We start from the raw sequence: 17,759 nt of genomic DNA, 5'->3' as shown, positions 1-17,759 counted from the left end.
CTGTCATGTCTAATCAGAACTATACAAATTGTACCCTTATTTAATCTACACCAACCAGTCAGAACTGCATGATTTGGCGACCTTATTTGCATAAAATTGGAAACTCAAGCAAGAACTCTCTATAGAAGATGGCCTCCACTTTTGTCTTGGGGAGCACAATTCAGGTTACTCCCTGAATCTATGTCTCCTGGGCTGCAGCTACAACTGCACAGGGACTTCATTTCTTAATTTTCCTTAATTGAAGCTAGCTTTGTTCCATCTCATAGAACCATAAAATTGTTGGCCAAACAAGTTTGTTAGGCTTGCTAGGGTGTACTTTGCCTGACTGGTGCATGAGCACAGGTCAGCACCACATGTGTATAGTCTATGTAAGGCTGCAGGTGCTTGCCTTTAGGGCAGCAGATTGTAGATTGTGGATTGCCTGCCACCATTGGGAACGGCCATTTTTTGCTACTGTTTGCCAGAGAAGGGTTTTTCCCCCAGCCTGTTTGTTCGTCAGCCCTGAGAGAGAGAAGGGGTTTTCCCGGCCTGCTTGCTCATCCGCCATTGTGAGACTCTAATAAACGGAATAGCCTGCTATTTTCTGGCTCCACAGTTCCTTTTCCATCTGCCTGAATCCAATGCAAATCTGCATGGCCACGGCCACCAGCCTTACAGACACACTGCTCATCCACTACCTTAATTATTAAACCTTTAAGACATCAGGTTCTGGTCAGTGTCAAACTGTCTTAAGAATAAAGCCTCAGTTCTGTTAATGAAAAGAGCAAAGTTTTGGTCAAACTAAAGATATCATCTTGACCTCAGTTGTGTTTTAGCCACAGGCCCATTCAAGCAGAAAAACCTTATTGACTACACCCTCATAAAACTCGACAGAAAAATGTCTTGGCTTATATTAAGAACTGATAATATAATCAATTACTCCCTGCCCTGACCCCAACCAGTCTGTACAACCCACAACACTAACTCTATTGGTCACTATGACTAATGATTTTCCCCTATGTAATCTATCCCCTAGAGGCCCCTGAGAAGGTCTTATAGTGATAGCTCACCTGTGTCCCTGAGATTAAAGCCATTGTTTTAAATAAACCTTTACTTGCCTGCAAACTCCTGTTCACATTTTGTTGGCTTTGATGCATACAGGCAAACAAACCTCTTTAGTTCAGTAACACAGTTCCTTTGGCTCAAAGAAATGCTTTTTTATCTTTTATTACAGTCTAAAATTAATTTTGATTTACAGTATTCCAGTTTACACCTAAAGGGGAGCAGAATCTACCACCTCAAAAGATGCCTTTTTGGCATAAATATTATTTTACGCTAGTTATTTTTAAGAAATAGCAAACATAGAAAATCTCTGAAAACTAATTAGAACCTACACTTTAACAAGAGACATTTATATTTATAAGGGAATCTCCCTTTGTAAGGGTGTTTCCCTCTCTGCATCAGGAAGAGGAGGATGACTGCATCTCTAGAGACTCTTGTCAATAGAGTAGGCAATTGATTTAAATCTGCACAACAACCTTACTCTTGTTTACTGTGCTTTTACTGATAACCTCCCCTGACTGGCCTCCCACCATCCCCAACACCTTCTTTTGTCTTACTGGAGATTGTATTTAAGCTGGTGTCTTGGGACATTTGGAGCCTTATTCAGTTTTCGTGGGTCTCTCCAATGTATACAGGAGGTATACATCTAACTAAACTTCGGTTTTTCTCCTGCTAAAATGTCTTTTATTACAAGGGTGTTTCAGCCAAGAACCTAGAAGGGTAGAGGTAAAATTGTATTTCCTCCCCTACACACAAAAGTTTTAGCTTCTTTTCCCCTCTTAGAGATACATGATCAGTAACAATGACAAAGCTGAAGTTACCCTACCCATGGATGTGATTCTCCATTATATTGTTTTAGTCTTTTCGATTTTAAGACAGTGCTATACCGTAAGTGCTCACTTAATATCATTGATAAGTTCTTACAAAGTATGACTTTAAGTGAAATGACATATTTCAACAAATTTTACCATAGGCTAATTGATATAAACAAGAGTTAAGTTCCTGCAGCATATTGCTGGTAAGAAAAACAACATCAAACTTCTCAAGACCCAAAACACTTCTATTATTAAACATTGAAATAAATGTGAGCTATATATATAATTAAGAAAGATTAATAAAAACAAGAATTATTTTCCAACCCACTTATTCTAATTCAGGGTGTCAGGTGGCTGGAACTTAGCAGTTCAGTGTGCAAGGCAGCAATCCTCTCTGGACAGGGTGCCCTTTCATTGAAGGGCACACTCACACACACACACACTCACACTCACTCACTCAGACTGGGGCAATTTAGACATGCCAGTTCACGTAACAAGCACATCTTTGGTATGTGGGAGGAAACTGGAGCACCCGGAGAAAACCCACACAGACATGGGGAGACATGCAAACTCCCCACAGACAGCAGCCATGGATGGGAAATAATTATTTTTCTCATTAATGTTTTAGTGAAAAGACATTATTATGGACTTGCTGTATATCAGTGCTTTTCTAATTGAATCTATAAATGTATCTGGGAATATTATTAAAATGCAGATTGCTAATTGAGTAGGTCTGGGTTTGGATCTGAAATTCTGCATTTCTAATAGGCTGCCAGGTAATGCCCACTCTATTACCAGAGTAGAACCACTCTGAATAATACTAAACAAAAATTGGTCCAAATTAAACCTTTGATCTTGATTGTAATCTATAGATCATTGTTTCTTAAATTTTAAAGCAACTGTCTACCCCTAAATTACCACATTCTTTTCTAGAAGTCAATTGTCAATTACCCTGAACTTTGGATATACTTTTAAAAGTCTTATTACTGATTTCTCAGGCTTGTGCTTTTTGGTTTCTGAACTGGGAAAAAAAAAACCTCAAACCATCAAAAAGGAAGAAATGTTGCCTACTAGCTAATATAGGAAACTCCCAAAACTTAATGTGCAGTTGGTGACATCTGAATTTTCAAATATGATCTCTAGTCATTTCATTATTTTCAGCTGATCAGACACTGCATTCCTCTCACTTCTTTCATTAAATACGAAGCACACTTTAAACCAGGGGCCCCCAAACTACGGCCCGCGGGCCGCATGCGGCCCCCTGAGGCCATTTATCCAGCCCCCGCAGCACTTCTGGAAGGAGCACCTCTTTTATTGGTGGTCAGTGAGAGGAGTACATTGACCATCTCAGCCAAAAGCAGGCCCATAGTTCCCTTTGAAATACTGGTCAGTTTATTGATTTAAATTTACTTGTTCTTTATTGTAAATACTGTATTTGTTCCCATTTTGTTTTTTTACTTTAAAATAAGGTACGTGCAGTGTGCATAGGGATTTTTTTTAATATTAATATTTTTTTATTAAATTTAATGCAGTGACATTGATAAATCAGGGTACATATGTTGAGAGAAAATATCTCTAGATTATTTTGACATTTGATTGTGCTGTATACCCCTCCCGTAAAGTTAAATTGTCTTCTGTCACCTTCTATCTGGTTTTCTTTGTGCCCCTCCCCTCCCCTAACCCCTCTCTCCTTCTTCACCCCTCCCCCCTCCCCCAACCCCCCCCCCGCCCCTGTTGCCATCACATTCTCGTTCATGTCTCTGAGTCTCATTTTTATGTCCCTTCTATGTATGGATTCATCTCAGTTTTTTTTCTGATTTACTTATTTCACTCCGTATAATGTTATCAAGGTCCATCCATGTTATTGTAAATGATCCGATGTCATCTTTTCTTATGGCTGAGTAGTATTCCATAGTATATATGTACCAAAGTTTTTTAATCCACTCGTCCTCTGACGGACACTTGGGCTGTTTCCAGATCTTCGCTATTGTGAACAATGCTGCCACAAACATGTGGGTGCATTTCTCCTTTTCGAGCCGTTCTATGGTGTCCTTGGGGTATATTCCTAAAAGTGGGATAGCTGGGTCAAAAGGCGGTTCGATTTTCAGTTTTTTGAGGAATCTCCATACTGTTTTCCACAGTGGCTGCACCAGTCTGCATTCCCACCAGCAGTGCAGGAGGGTCCCCTTTTCTCCACATCCTCGCCAGCACTTATTCTGTGTTGTTTTGTTGATAAGCGCCATTTTGACTGGTGTAAGGTGATATCTCATTGTGGTTTTAATTTGCATTTCTCTAATGATTAGTGATGTTGAGCATTTTTTCATATGCCTATTGGCCATCTGTATGTCCTCTTTGGAGAAGTGTCTATTCATCTCTTTTGCCCATTTTTGGATTGGGTTGTTTGTCTTCCTGGTGTTGAGTTTTACAAGTTCTTTATAAATTTTGGTTATTAACCCCTTATCAGACGTATTGTCAAATATGTTCTCCCATTGTGTAGTTTGTCTTTTTATTCTGTTCTTGTTGTCTTTAGCTGTGCAAAAGCTTTTTAGTTTGATATAGTCCCATTTGTTTATCCTGTCTTTTATTTCACTTCCCTGTGGAGATAAATCAGCAAATATATTGCTCCGAGAGATGTCGGAGAGCTTACTGCCTATGTTTTCTTCTAAGATGCTTATGGTTTCACGGCCTACATTCAAGTCTTTTATCCATTTTGAGTTTATTTTTGTGAATGGTGTAAGCTGGTGATCTAGTTTCATTTTTTTGCAGGTAGCTGTCCAATTTTCCCAACACCATTTGTTAAAGAGGCTGTCTTTACTCCATTGTATTTCCTTACCTCCTTTGTCAAATATCAGTTGTCCATAGAACTGTGGGTTTATTTCTGGGTTCTCTGTTCTATTCCATTGATCTATATGCCTGTTCTTATGCCAGTACCAGGCTGTTTTGAGTACAATGGCCTTGTAGTATAACTTGATGTCAGGAAGTGTGATACCTCCCACTTTATTCTTCTTTTTTAAGATTGCTGAGGCTATTCGTGTCCTTTTTTGGTTCCATATAAATTTTTGGAATATGTGTTCTATATCTTTGAAGTATTTCATTGGTATTTTAATTGGTATTGCATTGAATTTATAAATTGCTTTGGATAATATAGACATTTTAATGATGTTTATTCTTCCTAACCATGAGCACGGTATATGCTTCCACTTGTTAGTATCTTCCTTGATTTCTTTTATCAATGTTTTGTAATTTTCCAAGTACAAGTCTTTAGTCTCCTTGGTTAAGTTTACTCCTAGGTACTTTATTTTTTTGGTTGTAATTGTGAAGGGGATTGTTTCCTTAATTTCTCTTTCTGACTGTTCATTGTTGGTGTATAAAAATGCTTCTGATTTCTGAGTATTGATTTTATATCCTGCCACTTTGCTGAATTTATTTATCAGGTCCAGTAGTTTTTTGACTGAGACTTTAGGGTTTTCTATATACAATATCATATCATCTGCAAATAATGATAGTTTTACTTCTTCTTTTCCAACTTGAATGCCTTTTATTTCTTCTTCTTCTCTGATTGCTGTGGCTAGGACTTCCAGGACTATGTTAAATAAGAGTGGTGAAAGGGGGCACCCCTGCCTTGTTCCTGATCTTAAGGGTATTGCTTTTCATTTTTGCCCATTGACTATGATGTTGGCTGTGGGTTTCTCATAGATGGCTTTTATCATGTTGAGGTATGTACCCTGTATTCCCACTTTGCTGAGAGTTTTGATCATGAATGGGTGCTGGATTTTATCAAATGCTTTTTCTGCATCTATTGAAATTATCATATGGTTTTTCTCCTTCTTTTTGTTTATGTGATGAATCACATTGATTGATTTACGAATATTGTACCAGCCTTGCCTCCCCAGAATAAATCCCACTTGATCATGGTGTATGACTTTTTTCATATATTGTTGGATCCGGTTTGCTAATATTTTGTTGAGGATTTTAGCATCTATATTCATCAGAGATATTGGCCTATAATTTTCTTTCTTTGTGTGGTCTTTGCCTGGTTTTGGAATCAGAATTATGCTCGCCTCATAAAAGGAGTTTGGAAGTCTTCCTTCCTCTTGAATTTTTTGAAATAGTTTGAGAAGGATAGGAGTTAGTTCTTCTTTGAATATTTGGTAGAATTCTGTTGTGAAGCCATCGGGCCCCGGACTTTTCTTTGTTGGGAGTTTTTTGATAACTGTTTTGATCTCCTTTGGTGTAATTGGTCTGTTTAAGTTTTCTGATTCTTCCAGATTGATTTTTGGAAGATTGTACGTTTCAAGGAATTTGTCCATTTCATCTAGGTTGTCTAGTTTTTTGGCATACTGTTCTTCATAATATTTTCTTAAAATATTTTGTATTTCTGTTGTGTCAGTTGTTATTTCTCCTCTCTCATTTCTAATTTTATTTATTTGAGTCCTCTCTCTCTTTTTCTTGGTGAGTCTACTTAAAGGTGCATCAATCTTGTTTACCTTTTCAAAGAACCAGCTCCTAGTTTCATTGATCCTCTGTATTGTTTCTTTAGCCTCTATGTCATTTATTTCTGCTCTGATCTTTATTATTTCCTTCCTTCTACTACATTTGGGCTTTACTTGCTGTTCTTTTTCTAATTCTTTTAGATGCAGGGTTAAGTTGTTTATTTGAGCTTTTTCTAGCTTCTGAAAGTGTGCCTGTAGTGCTATGAACTTCCCTCTCAGCACTGCTTTCGCTGTGTCCCATAAATTTTGAGTTGTTGTATGCTCATTGTCATTCGTTTCTAGGAATTTCTTTATTTCTTCTTTGATCTCATTCTTAATCCATTCATTATTTAACACCCTGCTATTTAGTTTCCATGTGTTTGAGAATTTTTGAGCTTTTCTGCTGTGATTCATTTCTAGTTTCATGCCGTTGTGATCGGAGAAAGTGCTTGATATGATTTCAGCCTTCTTAAATTTGTTGAGAGCACTTTTGTGCCCTAACATGTGGTCTATCCTAGAGAATGTACCATGAGCACTTGAAAAGAATGTATATTCTGCTGCTTTAGGGTGAAAGGTTCTGAAGATATCTATTAAATCGAGTTGATCTAGTGTTTCCAATAAGTCTGCTGTTTCTTTGTTCATTTTCTTTCTTGAGGATCTATCTAGTGATGTTAGTGGGGTATTGAAATCCCCTACTATTATAGTATTGCTGTTGATCTCGCCCTTTAAATCCATCAAAGTCTGTTTTATATATTTGGGTGCTCCTATATTAATTGCATAGATATTTATAATAGTTATATCTTCCTGTTGGATTACTCCCTTTATCATTATGTAGTGGCCTTCTTTATCTCTTACTATATCCTTTGTTTTAAAGTCCAATTTGTCTGATATAAGTATTGCTACCCCAGCTTTTTTTTCATTTCCGTTTGCATGAAACATTTTTTTCCATCCTTTTACCTTCAATCTGTGTGTGTCTTTTGTTCTAAGGTGTGTCTCTTGTAGACAACATATGTATGGGTCCTGTTTTCTTATCCACGCAGCTACCCTATGTCTTTTGATTGGATCATTTAATCCATTTACATTTAATGTTATTATTGATATGTAGTTGTTTATTGCCATTTTCTTCTTTAAAGGTGTATTCCTTTTTCTTTTTTTTTTTCTGTATTCTTTTCCCACTTTATCTGTTTACATCAGGCCCCTTAATATTTCCTGCAGCATTGGTTTGGTTGTCATGAATTCCTTGAGTTGTTTTTTGTCTGGGAAGCTTTTTATTTCTCCTTCAATTTTAAACGATAGCCTTGCTGGATAAAGTAGTCTTGGTTGTAGGTTCTTGTTCTGCACTACTTTGAATATTTCTTGCCATTCCCTTCTGGCCTCAAGTGTTTCTGTTGAGAAGTCAGATGTCATCCTTATGGGGGCTCCTTTGTAGGTGATAACTTTTTTTTCTCTTGCAGCTTTTAATATTTTCTCTTTATCGCTTAGCTTTGGTATTTTAATTATGATGTGTCTTGGTGTAGGTTTCTTTGGGTTTCTCTTTAATGGAGTCCTCTGTGCTTCTTGGATTTGTGAGAGTTTCTCTTGCATTAATTTAGGGAAGTTTTCAGCTATGATATGATTGAACAAAGTCTCTATCCCTTGTTCTTTTTCTTCTTCTTCAGGAACCCCTATGATGTGGATGTTATTTCTCTTCATGTTGTCACAGAGCTCTCTAAGAGTTTCCTCTGACTTTTTGAGTCTTTTTTCTCTTTTCTTCTCTGCTTTCATGCCTTCATTCCAGTTGTCTTCTAACTCGCTGATTCGATCCTCTGCTCTATCTATCCTGTTTTTAATTCCTTCCATTGTGGTCTTTATTTCTGATATTGTATTTGTCGTCTCCAACTGATTCTTTTTTATACTTGCTATTTCTTTATTTAGGTTTTCAAACTCCCCCTCCATTGTTGTTCTAAGATCCCTAAGCATCCTTACAATCATTATTTTGAACTCCGCATCTGGAAGTTTGATTATTTCCATATCACTCAGTTCATCTCTAGAAAGTGTCTCTTGTGGTTTCATTTGGATTGCACTCCTTTGTTTTCTCATCTTCTTCTTCTTTTTTTTTTTATTTGTAGAGTTGATTGAGTCTAGGCTTGGTGTTGTCTGCCTCCAGTTTTCAGTTGTGTTATTTTTAGGTCTTCGTGGGTTGGTATCAGCTATTATTTGTAATCCACTTTCGGATTTGGGCAGCTTTGAAGTCTTGATTTGTTTGTTTTCTTAACAGGTGATAGTCTTGTTAACTGATCTCAGCAGGGGGCTTCCTTGAAACTGTATCCAGGAATGCTGTGGGTGTAACCTGAGATGCTGAAGGTCGCTTCCTCCAACTAATCTCACTGGGGGCAGGGTTTTTTCTCTCAGCTTCAGTAGGGGGAGGTGTATCTCAGATCTCCATGGAGACCTGAGTTACTGCCCCTCCTCCCCACTTCTTGTTTTCAGCTGTGTCTTGTTGTGCTGATTGGAGCTGGATAGATGTCTGGAGATCTCTGATCCGGAAGCACTTCAGCTCTGTTTTGTGAAAGGTTCGTCCCTCTCCCAGCTATGGCCACCTCCAGCACGAATGAGTCAGCTTTTTTATTTTGTTTCTTGCATACCTTAGCCCCTCACAGTCTGTCCCTCTCCCTGTCTTTTCCACTTGGGAGATAAGCTGGTCTTTTCAACCCACCTTGCTCCCTGGTCGCCAGGTAAGTGGCTGTGAGCAGTAGTTTCTGCTCTTTTTCCTCTGTGAAATCCTCTCTGGGCTCTCAGCCTCACCCCCCTCCTTCCCTTCCTGTAAGCAGAGGAGATTCAGGCACTCCTTACCAGGATTATTGTGGCTTCCTCTTTGCTCCTTGGTTTTTGAGAGCTGTTCTTGCAGTTCAGTGTTGGTTTTTCATGCTGATTTTTTCTAAATTGATTTGTATTCCAGTTTGGTGTTGAGAGCTGGGTGTCTGTGCATCCGCCTACTCCGCTGCCATCTTCTCTCTCTCTGCATAGGGATTTGTTCATAGGTTTTTTTTATAGTCCGGCCCTCCAATGGTCTGAAGGACAGTGAACTGGCCCCCTGTGTAAAAAGTTTGGAGACCCCTGCTTTAAACTATGAATGCATTTAAAACTTATTACTAATCCTCTCAATGGGTTATTTTTAAAGCTAAACTACCTTATTCATGGTGGACACTTTCATTCCAAGTACTATTTTTTTCTTAATTAGACTTATCTTCAATATCTCTATGGTTAAGTGCAAAGTTGCAAAATTACACTTTTTATTAATAGGCATGAGCAGAGCAGGAACAATGAACCAGGTGGAGAGGGTCACCACATTGGAGAGCCCCAGGGTGCTTAGCAAAGAGCAAAACTATAGGCCCTGGCACAACCACTCCTTTAAGCAATAACCCCTGGAGAAGACATCTAGGCCTCAGCTGTAGGCCCAGAAAAGCAGCAAAGCCAGGCAGAACAAGGCTATGGCTGACATTAGGACCAGCTGCAATGACTAATGACCAATCAGTGGATACAACGACCCTGAAGAGACACACCCGGAAAGCTGAAGAATATTCCATGGTTTCCTCTCTCTCTCTCTCTCTCTCTCTCTCTCTCTCTCTCTCTTTCCTGGAGCAAACCAGTGTCTCTCCTCTCTCTTTCCTCCCTCAAGGCACATAGCTTTCTCCCTTTCTCCTAAGCTCCAACGGTCCTTCTACTACCTTCGTGACTTTCTAAATAAACTTTCTATTACAATTTGAGTCTTGGTTCTGAATTCTTCTTTCAGCCAGAATTCAAGAACTGAGGTTGCTAAATTGCCATTTTTCCACTAACAATTTATATATCACTAAGGAGAATCTGACCCATCACTTGATTTCTATATATGCAGCACTCTCACTTTGGATTAATAAGAAAATTCTTTGTTAATAGAATCTAGAAAATTTACAACTAGTTGAGGGTTGGAGTACGCTAAAGACTACTTAAATACAACAATGCTTTTAAAATGAGATTTATTCAACATTTGGATTAAACATTCAGTTTAATAACACTCATAGTTAACATTTGACCATAAGATGAAATGATTAAGTCAACAGAGTGCCTCTTGATGAGAAAAGACTTCTTGTTTTCTATGAAAAATCTGAAATTGAAAAAGAGCTTCATTATCAACAAATAGTCATTAATAACATAAACTATTTGACTTAAATAATTCATAGGAAGAGGCCAAAAAAAGCATTCAGCAGAGAAATTAAATGAAACATTTCATATACATTCACAGTTCTTTTTATCTGTAAGACTTGACATTAAGGTATTATCCTCCAAGTCACAATTCCTCCTGAAAGCCCACCAACCCATGGTAATCCTTCTAAACTTCTATTTTATTATCTGTACAACTCAAATATAAATCATATAAAATTAGCTCATAATGCAGGTTATATTTTTTTGTATGAATTTTATCTTCCTCAACTAGAATGTAGCTCTTAAAGTATAGGCACCACCATGATTTTTCATTTTTGTGATCCTTTTCCTGTGGCACATGAGTAATACATTTTAGAGTATGTCCATTTTAAGTCACTCTATCTTTCCTTCCAAACCTGTTTTTCTCCTGTATCTCTTTCTTTATATTCTCCTAATCTGAAGTTAAATAGTGTTTCATGTTCTAAAGCATTATTTTATTTCAACAAAAGTAAATTCACTCCAAAATGTCGCTTTTAGGGTTATTTTTTTTAATTTTTATTAATTTTAATGGGGTGACTCAATAAATCAGGGTACATATGTTCAAATTGCCTTATTTTCTGAAGACAGCTTCAATTGTACACCCACAGTATGCAGGCAAAATTATAAAACTTCGGTCCGTGAGTCTTAAGTGCAGAACATTTTTTTTGTTATCTACTGTTTCAGAGTAAGCATTCGGACGTTATTCAACTTACCATTTTCAGTAAAACTTTTTGCTTATACAGAAGCAGACAAGTTATTAACAAAACAAGAAATAAGATAAAAGCAAATGGTATCAAGAAAAAATACAAGACTTCCTTCCGTATGCCACCTAGGTAGAAAAAATCACAAAAGGGGGGGAGGAGTGGTTAGATGTTTACAATTATTTTTGAAACTGAATTATTTTATAAATAATCTAGTAAATGGTGAAGAGTTGAGCTTTAAATCAAAAACTTCTGCCATCCTTGCCAGTGCATAGATACCACAGTTATATTTCAGTACGGCATTCCTTTCACTTGTGAACTTTTTATATAAAACAACTGCCTTACTAAGCTGTGACATCTCTTCATTTCCCTTAGAAAAATAACTCCCCAAAGCCCAATTCTTATTTTCTGATAAAATTTTGTTTAATAATTGACCTTGCCTGACCAGGTGGTGGCACAGTGGATAGAGTGTCGAATTGAGACACAGAGGACCCAGGTTCGAAACTCCAAGGTTGCTGGCTTCACCACAGGCTCATCCAGCTTGAGCACTGGTTTACCAGCTTGAGCATCGGGTCATTGGCTTGGGCACAGGTCGCTGGCTTGAGCGTAGGATCCTAGACATAACCTCATAATTGCTGACTTGAGCCCAAATGTCACTGGCTTGAAGCCCAAGGTTGCCGGCTTGAGCCCAAGGTCACTGGCTTGAGCAAGGGGTCACTCACTTTTCTGTAGCCTCCTGGTCAAGGCACTTATGAGAAAGTAGTCAATGAACAGCTAAGGTGCCACAACAAAGAATTGATGCTTCTCATCTCTCTCCTTTCCTATCTGACTGTCCCCATCTGTCCCTCTCTCTGTCTCTGTCACAAAAAAAAAATTGACCTTGTGAATTTTTCATAGGATCAAAAAGATAAAACATTAGCCAACTGATAAGGTAAACATATCTTTTGTATCTCCTAACTCTCAGTAAGTCAAATTATATATCATATAATGCTATAGTGAACAAGAGCTGCTCACCAATATGTGTAAATAATGGACCTAGTCTTTAAAAGTCATGACTTTAAAGTTATTTCACATTTTATTGTCTAAAAAGGAAAAATTTTTCTTTTTTCTAAGGATGAACTTTTAATGGTTCTCCTGCACAGAAAGAAACAATCACTAGACAGACTTAAATAGTAGACAAAGCTTGTTTCTCCCAAACTTGTGTATCTCACTTGTTTTGAAGTAGTACTATAGAGCGTCTTGAATCCTAGGCCCACACCTACACTTAAACCTACAACCAACCTCACCTTTTTCTTTGTCCTATTCCCTCAAGATCTTATTTTCTACTAAGTAAACTTCATATGGTCAGTTCAGTTAAGATTTGCAAAGATTTGCAGAGAGATGACGAATAATGTAAGTTTTGGGCATGCAAAAACATTGGGAAGGCAGGCTTCTTTCCTGAGATTCCAGTTGCTTTCTCTATATGTAGTCAACCCCAAAGAAAATATGTTTTCATTTCCAAAAACATTGTCCTATTTTTCCACAACTTGAAACATCCAATAAAATAAACCTAAAGAACTAAGACCATATGCATTTTAGAAATTCTTCACTTCTAACCTCAAAATTATTATTAAGATTTTACCAAGAGATATCTTTGAGGATCAGGCCTGCTCTCATAACTCTCCACCAGTAAGTCACCTCCCATCATTTATCAAAACATTCCGTTTTTCAGCCATTAGTCTCAGAAACCTCAAACCTCCTGCTGGTTAATCACCTCCTATCACTTACATAAACACTCTGTTACTTAGTGATTAACCATCACTCTGCCCAAAAATTCCCCGCCAAAATGAAAACCTTTAGCTAGCTTTGCTCACTAGCCCTATAAAGACTTGAATCTCCAGATACTCGGACCTGAAGCCGAGTGTCAGCCCATCTGTTTGCAGATGCACCAACGAATTGTTTTATCCCCACCTTTGACCTGGCTTTCATCTCTGCACAACCTAACAATACCAACCATGGAAAAAGAAAACTCAGTCATCAATACCACAGTTAAGACTATGAGTAAAATACATCTACATTAAAAGATACATATTTTTAAAATGAGGCTAAAAACCTCATCATAAGCTATGCATTGACGAATGACAAGATATTCAGGATATGACTTCCTCCGTTTCAGTTCCATAGAGTCTCCAGATTTCTTTTCTTTTCTTTTTTTAATAAAAGAAGGATTTTATTTTGATAGGGAGAGAAAGAGGAAAAGAGAGATATGAGAAGCATCAGCTCATACTTGTGTCACTTTTTAGTTGTTCATTGATTGTTTCTTATAAGTGCCTTGACTGGGGGGTTTAAGCTGAGCCAGTGATCCCTTGCTCAAGCCAGTGACCTTGGTTCAAGCCAGCAACCTTGGGATCATATTGATGATCCTGTGCTAAAGCCGGCGACCTTGGGGTTTCAAACTTGAAACCTCAGCGTCCAAGGTTGAAGCTCTGGTGGTGCCACCACCAGTCAGGCCAGATTTCTTATAGCAGTGACAAAATGAAAAAGTAGAAATAGTAAGTGTTCATTGTGGTTTCAGATTATTTCTTGGTTAATTGAGTTCTCTTTCTCTCTACCCATTCTCTCTATAGTTCTTAGTGATTTTATAATCTATTTGACTTCTTTGTTGTTGCTTATCTATATTCAACTTGGGAATAAAATATAAATTTCACGAGGACAGGGATTTTTCTTACTGCTGTATCTCTCATGCCTGAAAAGTGTGACACATAATAAGTACTTAATAAATATTTGATAAATCAAAGAGAACAGTGATACAACTATATTAATAGGGAGATAAATAGTATAATGGAACAACATAAAGAAGATGAATGATGGATAGAAATGCCAGTATCTATTTGAATCTATGTCTGTATATGTATTTACACACCTATATATATGAAAGAGCAATGCTAAGCTAATTTACTTTAGTTTCAAACAATTACTAGTCATTTGTATTGATAAAGAAGTATAGTGTGAAGCACAATATTTTGCCATATTCTCAAGGCTTTTTCATTTATATTGCTATTGCAATATGTGTTTTATCATGTCATTTTATATCAGTGTTGAAAATAAGTGGATTATATGTTTTATTAATGATGATGTATTTAAAAAATATTCATTAGGCACAGTACTAGACACTCAAAAACAAGTATATGCTGACCTATCTTTGGTTTAAGATTTTTGTTCTCAGACACCTCATTTGAGAAGACATACAAATGGTCAAAACAGATATGTAAAAAGTGTTCAACTTCACTAACTATTAGGAAAATGCAAGTCAAAACTACAATGAGATACTTCCTCACACCTGTTAGAATGACTATTATCAACAAGACAGGTAATAACAAGTGTTGGAGAGGCTGTGGAGAAAAAGGAATTGCTACAGCTACTATGGAATACAATCTGGCAGTTCCTCAAAATATTAAGACCAGAGTTGCTATATGACCCAGCAGTCCCTCTACTGAGTACCTGCTTAAAATATTTGAAAACACTGGTATGTAAAGACACATGCACCCCCATGTTCATCACAGCAGTATTCACAGTGGCCAAGACATGGAAACAACCAAAGTGTCCTTCAATAGAGGATTGAATAAAGAAGATGTGGTACATATATAATATAGAATACCACTCAGACATAAAAAATGACAACATAAGGTCATTTACAACAACATGGATGAACCTTGAGCTAAGTGAAGTTCAGTCAGAAAAGCTAAGAACTATATGATTTCACTCATGTGAAATATAAAACTGGAACTCATAGACACAGATAACAGTAGGTGGTTGCCAGAGGGAAGGGGATGGTGGGTTGGAACGGTAATGGGGGCCAAATATATGATGACAAAGGATTGTTTGACTTTGGGTGATGGGCACATGATGTAATATACAGATCATGTACCACAGAAATGTACACTTGAAAATTACATGGTCTTACTAACTAATCTCACCCCAATAAATTTAATTAAAAAAAATTCTGTTCTCTTAAAAATTGAAAGCATAGAAAATATTATTAATATAGGCTCCCTCCTAAAAGAACTAACATGTTCTCCTTACTGATGATCAGATAATAGAAGTATAACAAGAGTCTTAGTTAAACTAGTTTAACTACTCCTAGTTAAAACTGAGTATTAAATTTTTCATAAATCTATGTTCAGTTAAGGTGCTTGCTAATTTATCTTCTCTGATTACAGACTACATGAAAGAGATTTTTTGATTCCCATAATTATAAAATACACTGAAAGAAAATTAATTTTGCTAGTAACTAGCTATTTAGTTGATGTTCTTTTGTCTCATACCTCTCCAGCATTGTATATTACTCCATTCACTCCAAATCCCATCATCTGAGCAATAAATATTCATTTTGCTTCTCACAATAAAGCATACTTGTTGGCTTTCATTTGATGTTCTTGTGACATACATTTCATTTTCAAATGTGGTAGCCTGAAAGCCAAGGGGGAGGGAATGCCATTACTTGATCTAATTTTTGCTAGACCAAACACATTTTGTTTTATCATTTTCAAAGTGGGTTTTGTTACATGATATATATGTATCAAATGACTAGAAATGTATATACCAAAAACCTAAGAGTGATTATCTCTCCGTAAAGTGGGTTACATTTTTTCATTTTTTTTCTTCTTTATCTATATTTTTAAATTTTTCTATGGTGATCTCGATCACATGCAGAAAAGAGCATGTGTGACAAGGACAAAATTCCTAGGCAGCTTTAGTGTTTATGACATCTAGTATTTGGGTTAGTGTCAAATTTCCTAGACTCTATGAATTGGAAAACGCTACATACACTTAAGCAGAGGCAGGATTACAGGGAACAGAAGGAAGGGGGATGAGGAAATGGGATCAGAAAAGGTGAAGGGATTAGTGAAATTATAAATATGTAACACATAGATACAGATAACAAACACAACAGCAAATCCAAAGGGAAGGGGGAGGGAGTTAGAGGGAGGGGGCAAAGTGGGTGTAATGGGAAACATGGGGGTGGGAGGTGAGGTGTTATATTGAGTGGGGCACTTGAATCCATGTTAACACAATAAAATAAAATTGATAAAAATTAAAAAAAAAGAAAATACAGAGCCATCATGTCAATGTTGTTGGAAACTGATGAATAAAATTAACGTAAAACAATGTGGGGCTAAAGGCATCTGGCTACGTTGTTGGTGTTGGAGGGTAGTCAGTCTTCCAAAGATTGCCTACGTCTTGGGTTAGCCTTTCTTCCCTGCTACAAGCAATTCTTAGGAAGTCTGAGCAGACTCTAACTTTGACCTGATGTTTGTTCTTCAAGAAGTGGTTTTTATGTTTGTGCTTTCATTTATTGTTGTTGTTTTTTAACCTGCGACCTCTTCATAATCCATCATATGCATGTACTTGGCAACTTTAATTTATTGACACATTATTGGAAATAAATTACTAGATTATCTCTAAGGTCCTACGTAGCTTTAAAATTGGTATAATTGCTTAAGCTTTCAGACATTAAAAATCTTTTTTTTGAGATGACTTGATTTCCTGGAAATTAAACTAAGATACATGTCATGTTCTATTCTTAATATATATAGCAATTGATTGGCTCTCTTGTTTGCTATTTTATTTAAAAGGCTATGTTTATGATTTTCCCAAATAAACATAATTTCCATACCACCCAGGTAGTATCATCTTCTGTGAACTTAATTTCATAAATGAAACACTTTTCTGGAATAGGTCCTTCAGGTACATTCCATTGCAGGTTAACATCCTCTGAATTCTTCACAATAATACTAAGATGGTCTGGTGGCAAAGGTTTAACTGAAAAGCAAAAGGAAACTATTTCAACATGCAGGTCACTAAAGTTTAGCATTAGCCCTGATCAAAAGCAAAGGAAACCTGGTAACCTAAACCTTCAGGATAAATCAGGTAGCTCAAGACTATTCTGTATAATGTGAATTAAAACTAAAGTTGTTTGCCAACCGAGCTGGAGTTACTAATAAACTTGGTTATTTTGGAAACTATTTTTTGATGAGCCACATATTGACAAATACTAAAGCCCAGGAGAAAAGTTAGAAGAGCCAACTTATTAGTCTTTTTTTTTCATTTTATAGTGAAGGGAAGCAGAATAGATTGCCCCAAAATGTGCCTCTTTAGCATGTAGATTACTTTGAGCTGAAAACAAATTTCAAAAGACTCAAAAGGAGTTTTCTTTCATTTTTTAAATAAATTTTCCCCATATCTCACTAAAAGAATTAAATAGAAGGCCTGATCCAGGAAGAGATTTATCACCAAAGAAAACTGTGAGTATGGGCCAGGTGTAGTGGGTTTCTGGAAGCTGTCAGAGACTGTGTGTTCAAAGTCCTCTCTGTGTCCCATTGTCTCTGTATGGCCTTTTAAACATTTGTTTAGCAGACATTTACACTTCCCATCTTCTTGTGAATTGTCTTCTTTTCTTTTAAAGCCACAACCCCTACCACCTTTTTCTTAACTCAGGATGCCACATAAGCCTCAAATGCTTAATTGTCTTTGGGCCTCTTATGTTTATG

At 36.9% G+C, this 17,759-nt stretch overlaps 1 protein-coding gene across 8 annotated transcripts in view; it reads right to left on the bottom strand.

The window, feature by feature from the left end:
* Positions 1–10,306: 10,306 nt before the first annotated feature.
* The window catches only part of IL13RA2 (interleukin 13 receptor subunit alpha 2), a 73,903-nt gene continuing 66,450 nt past the window's right edge, over positions 10,307–17,759 (bottom strand). For all 8 annotated transcript variants that reach the window (XM_066249093.1, XM_066249095.1, XM_066249097.1 and 5 more), the window contains 4 exons: positions 16,886–17,031; positions 15,534–15,678; positions 11,242–11,357; positions 10,307–10,451 (listed from right to left, as the gene is read on the bottom strand). In XM_066249093.1, the coding sequence (XP_066105190.1) occupies positions 10,401–10,451; positions 11,242–11,357; positions 15,534–15,678; positions 16,886–17,031 (458 nt within the window). In that variant the 3' untranslated portion in view covers positions 10,307–10,400. The remainder of the gene's footprint in view (positions 10,452–11,241; positions 11,358–15,533; positions 15,679–16,885; positions 17,032–17,759) is intronic.

The sequence above is a fragment of the Saccopteryx bilineata genome, chromosome X (genome assembly GCF_036850765.1).
Source record: "Saccopteryx bilineata isolate mSacBil1 chromosome X, mSacBil1_pri_phased_curated, whole genome shotgun sequence".
In the NCBI taxonomy this organism is placed as follows: Eukaryota; Metazoa; Chordata; class Mammalia; order Chiroptera; family Emballonuridae; genus Saccopteryx; species Saccopteryx bilineata.
The sequence above is the reverse complement of the archived record's forward strand: the minus strand, read 5'-3'. Positions and strand labels throughout refer to the sequence as shown.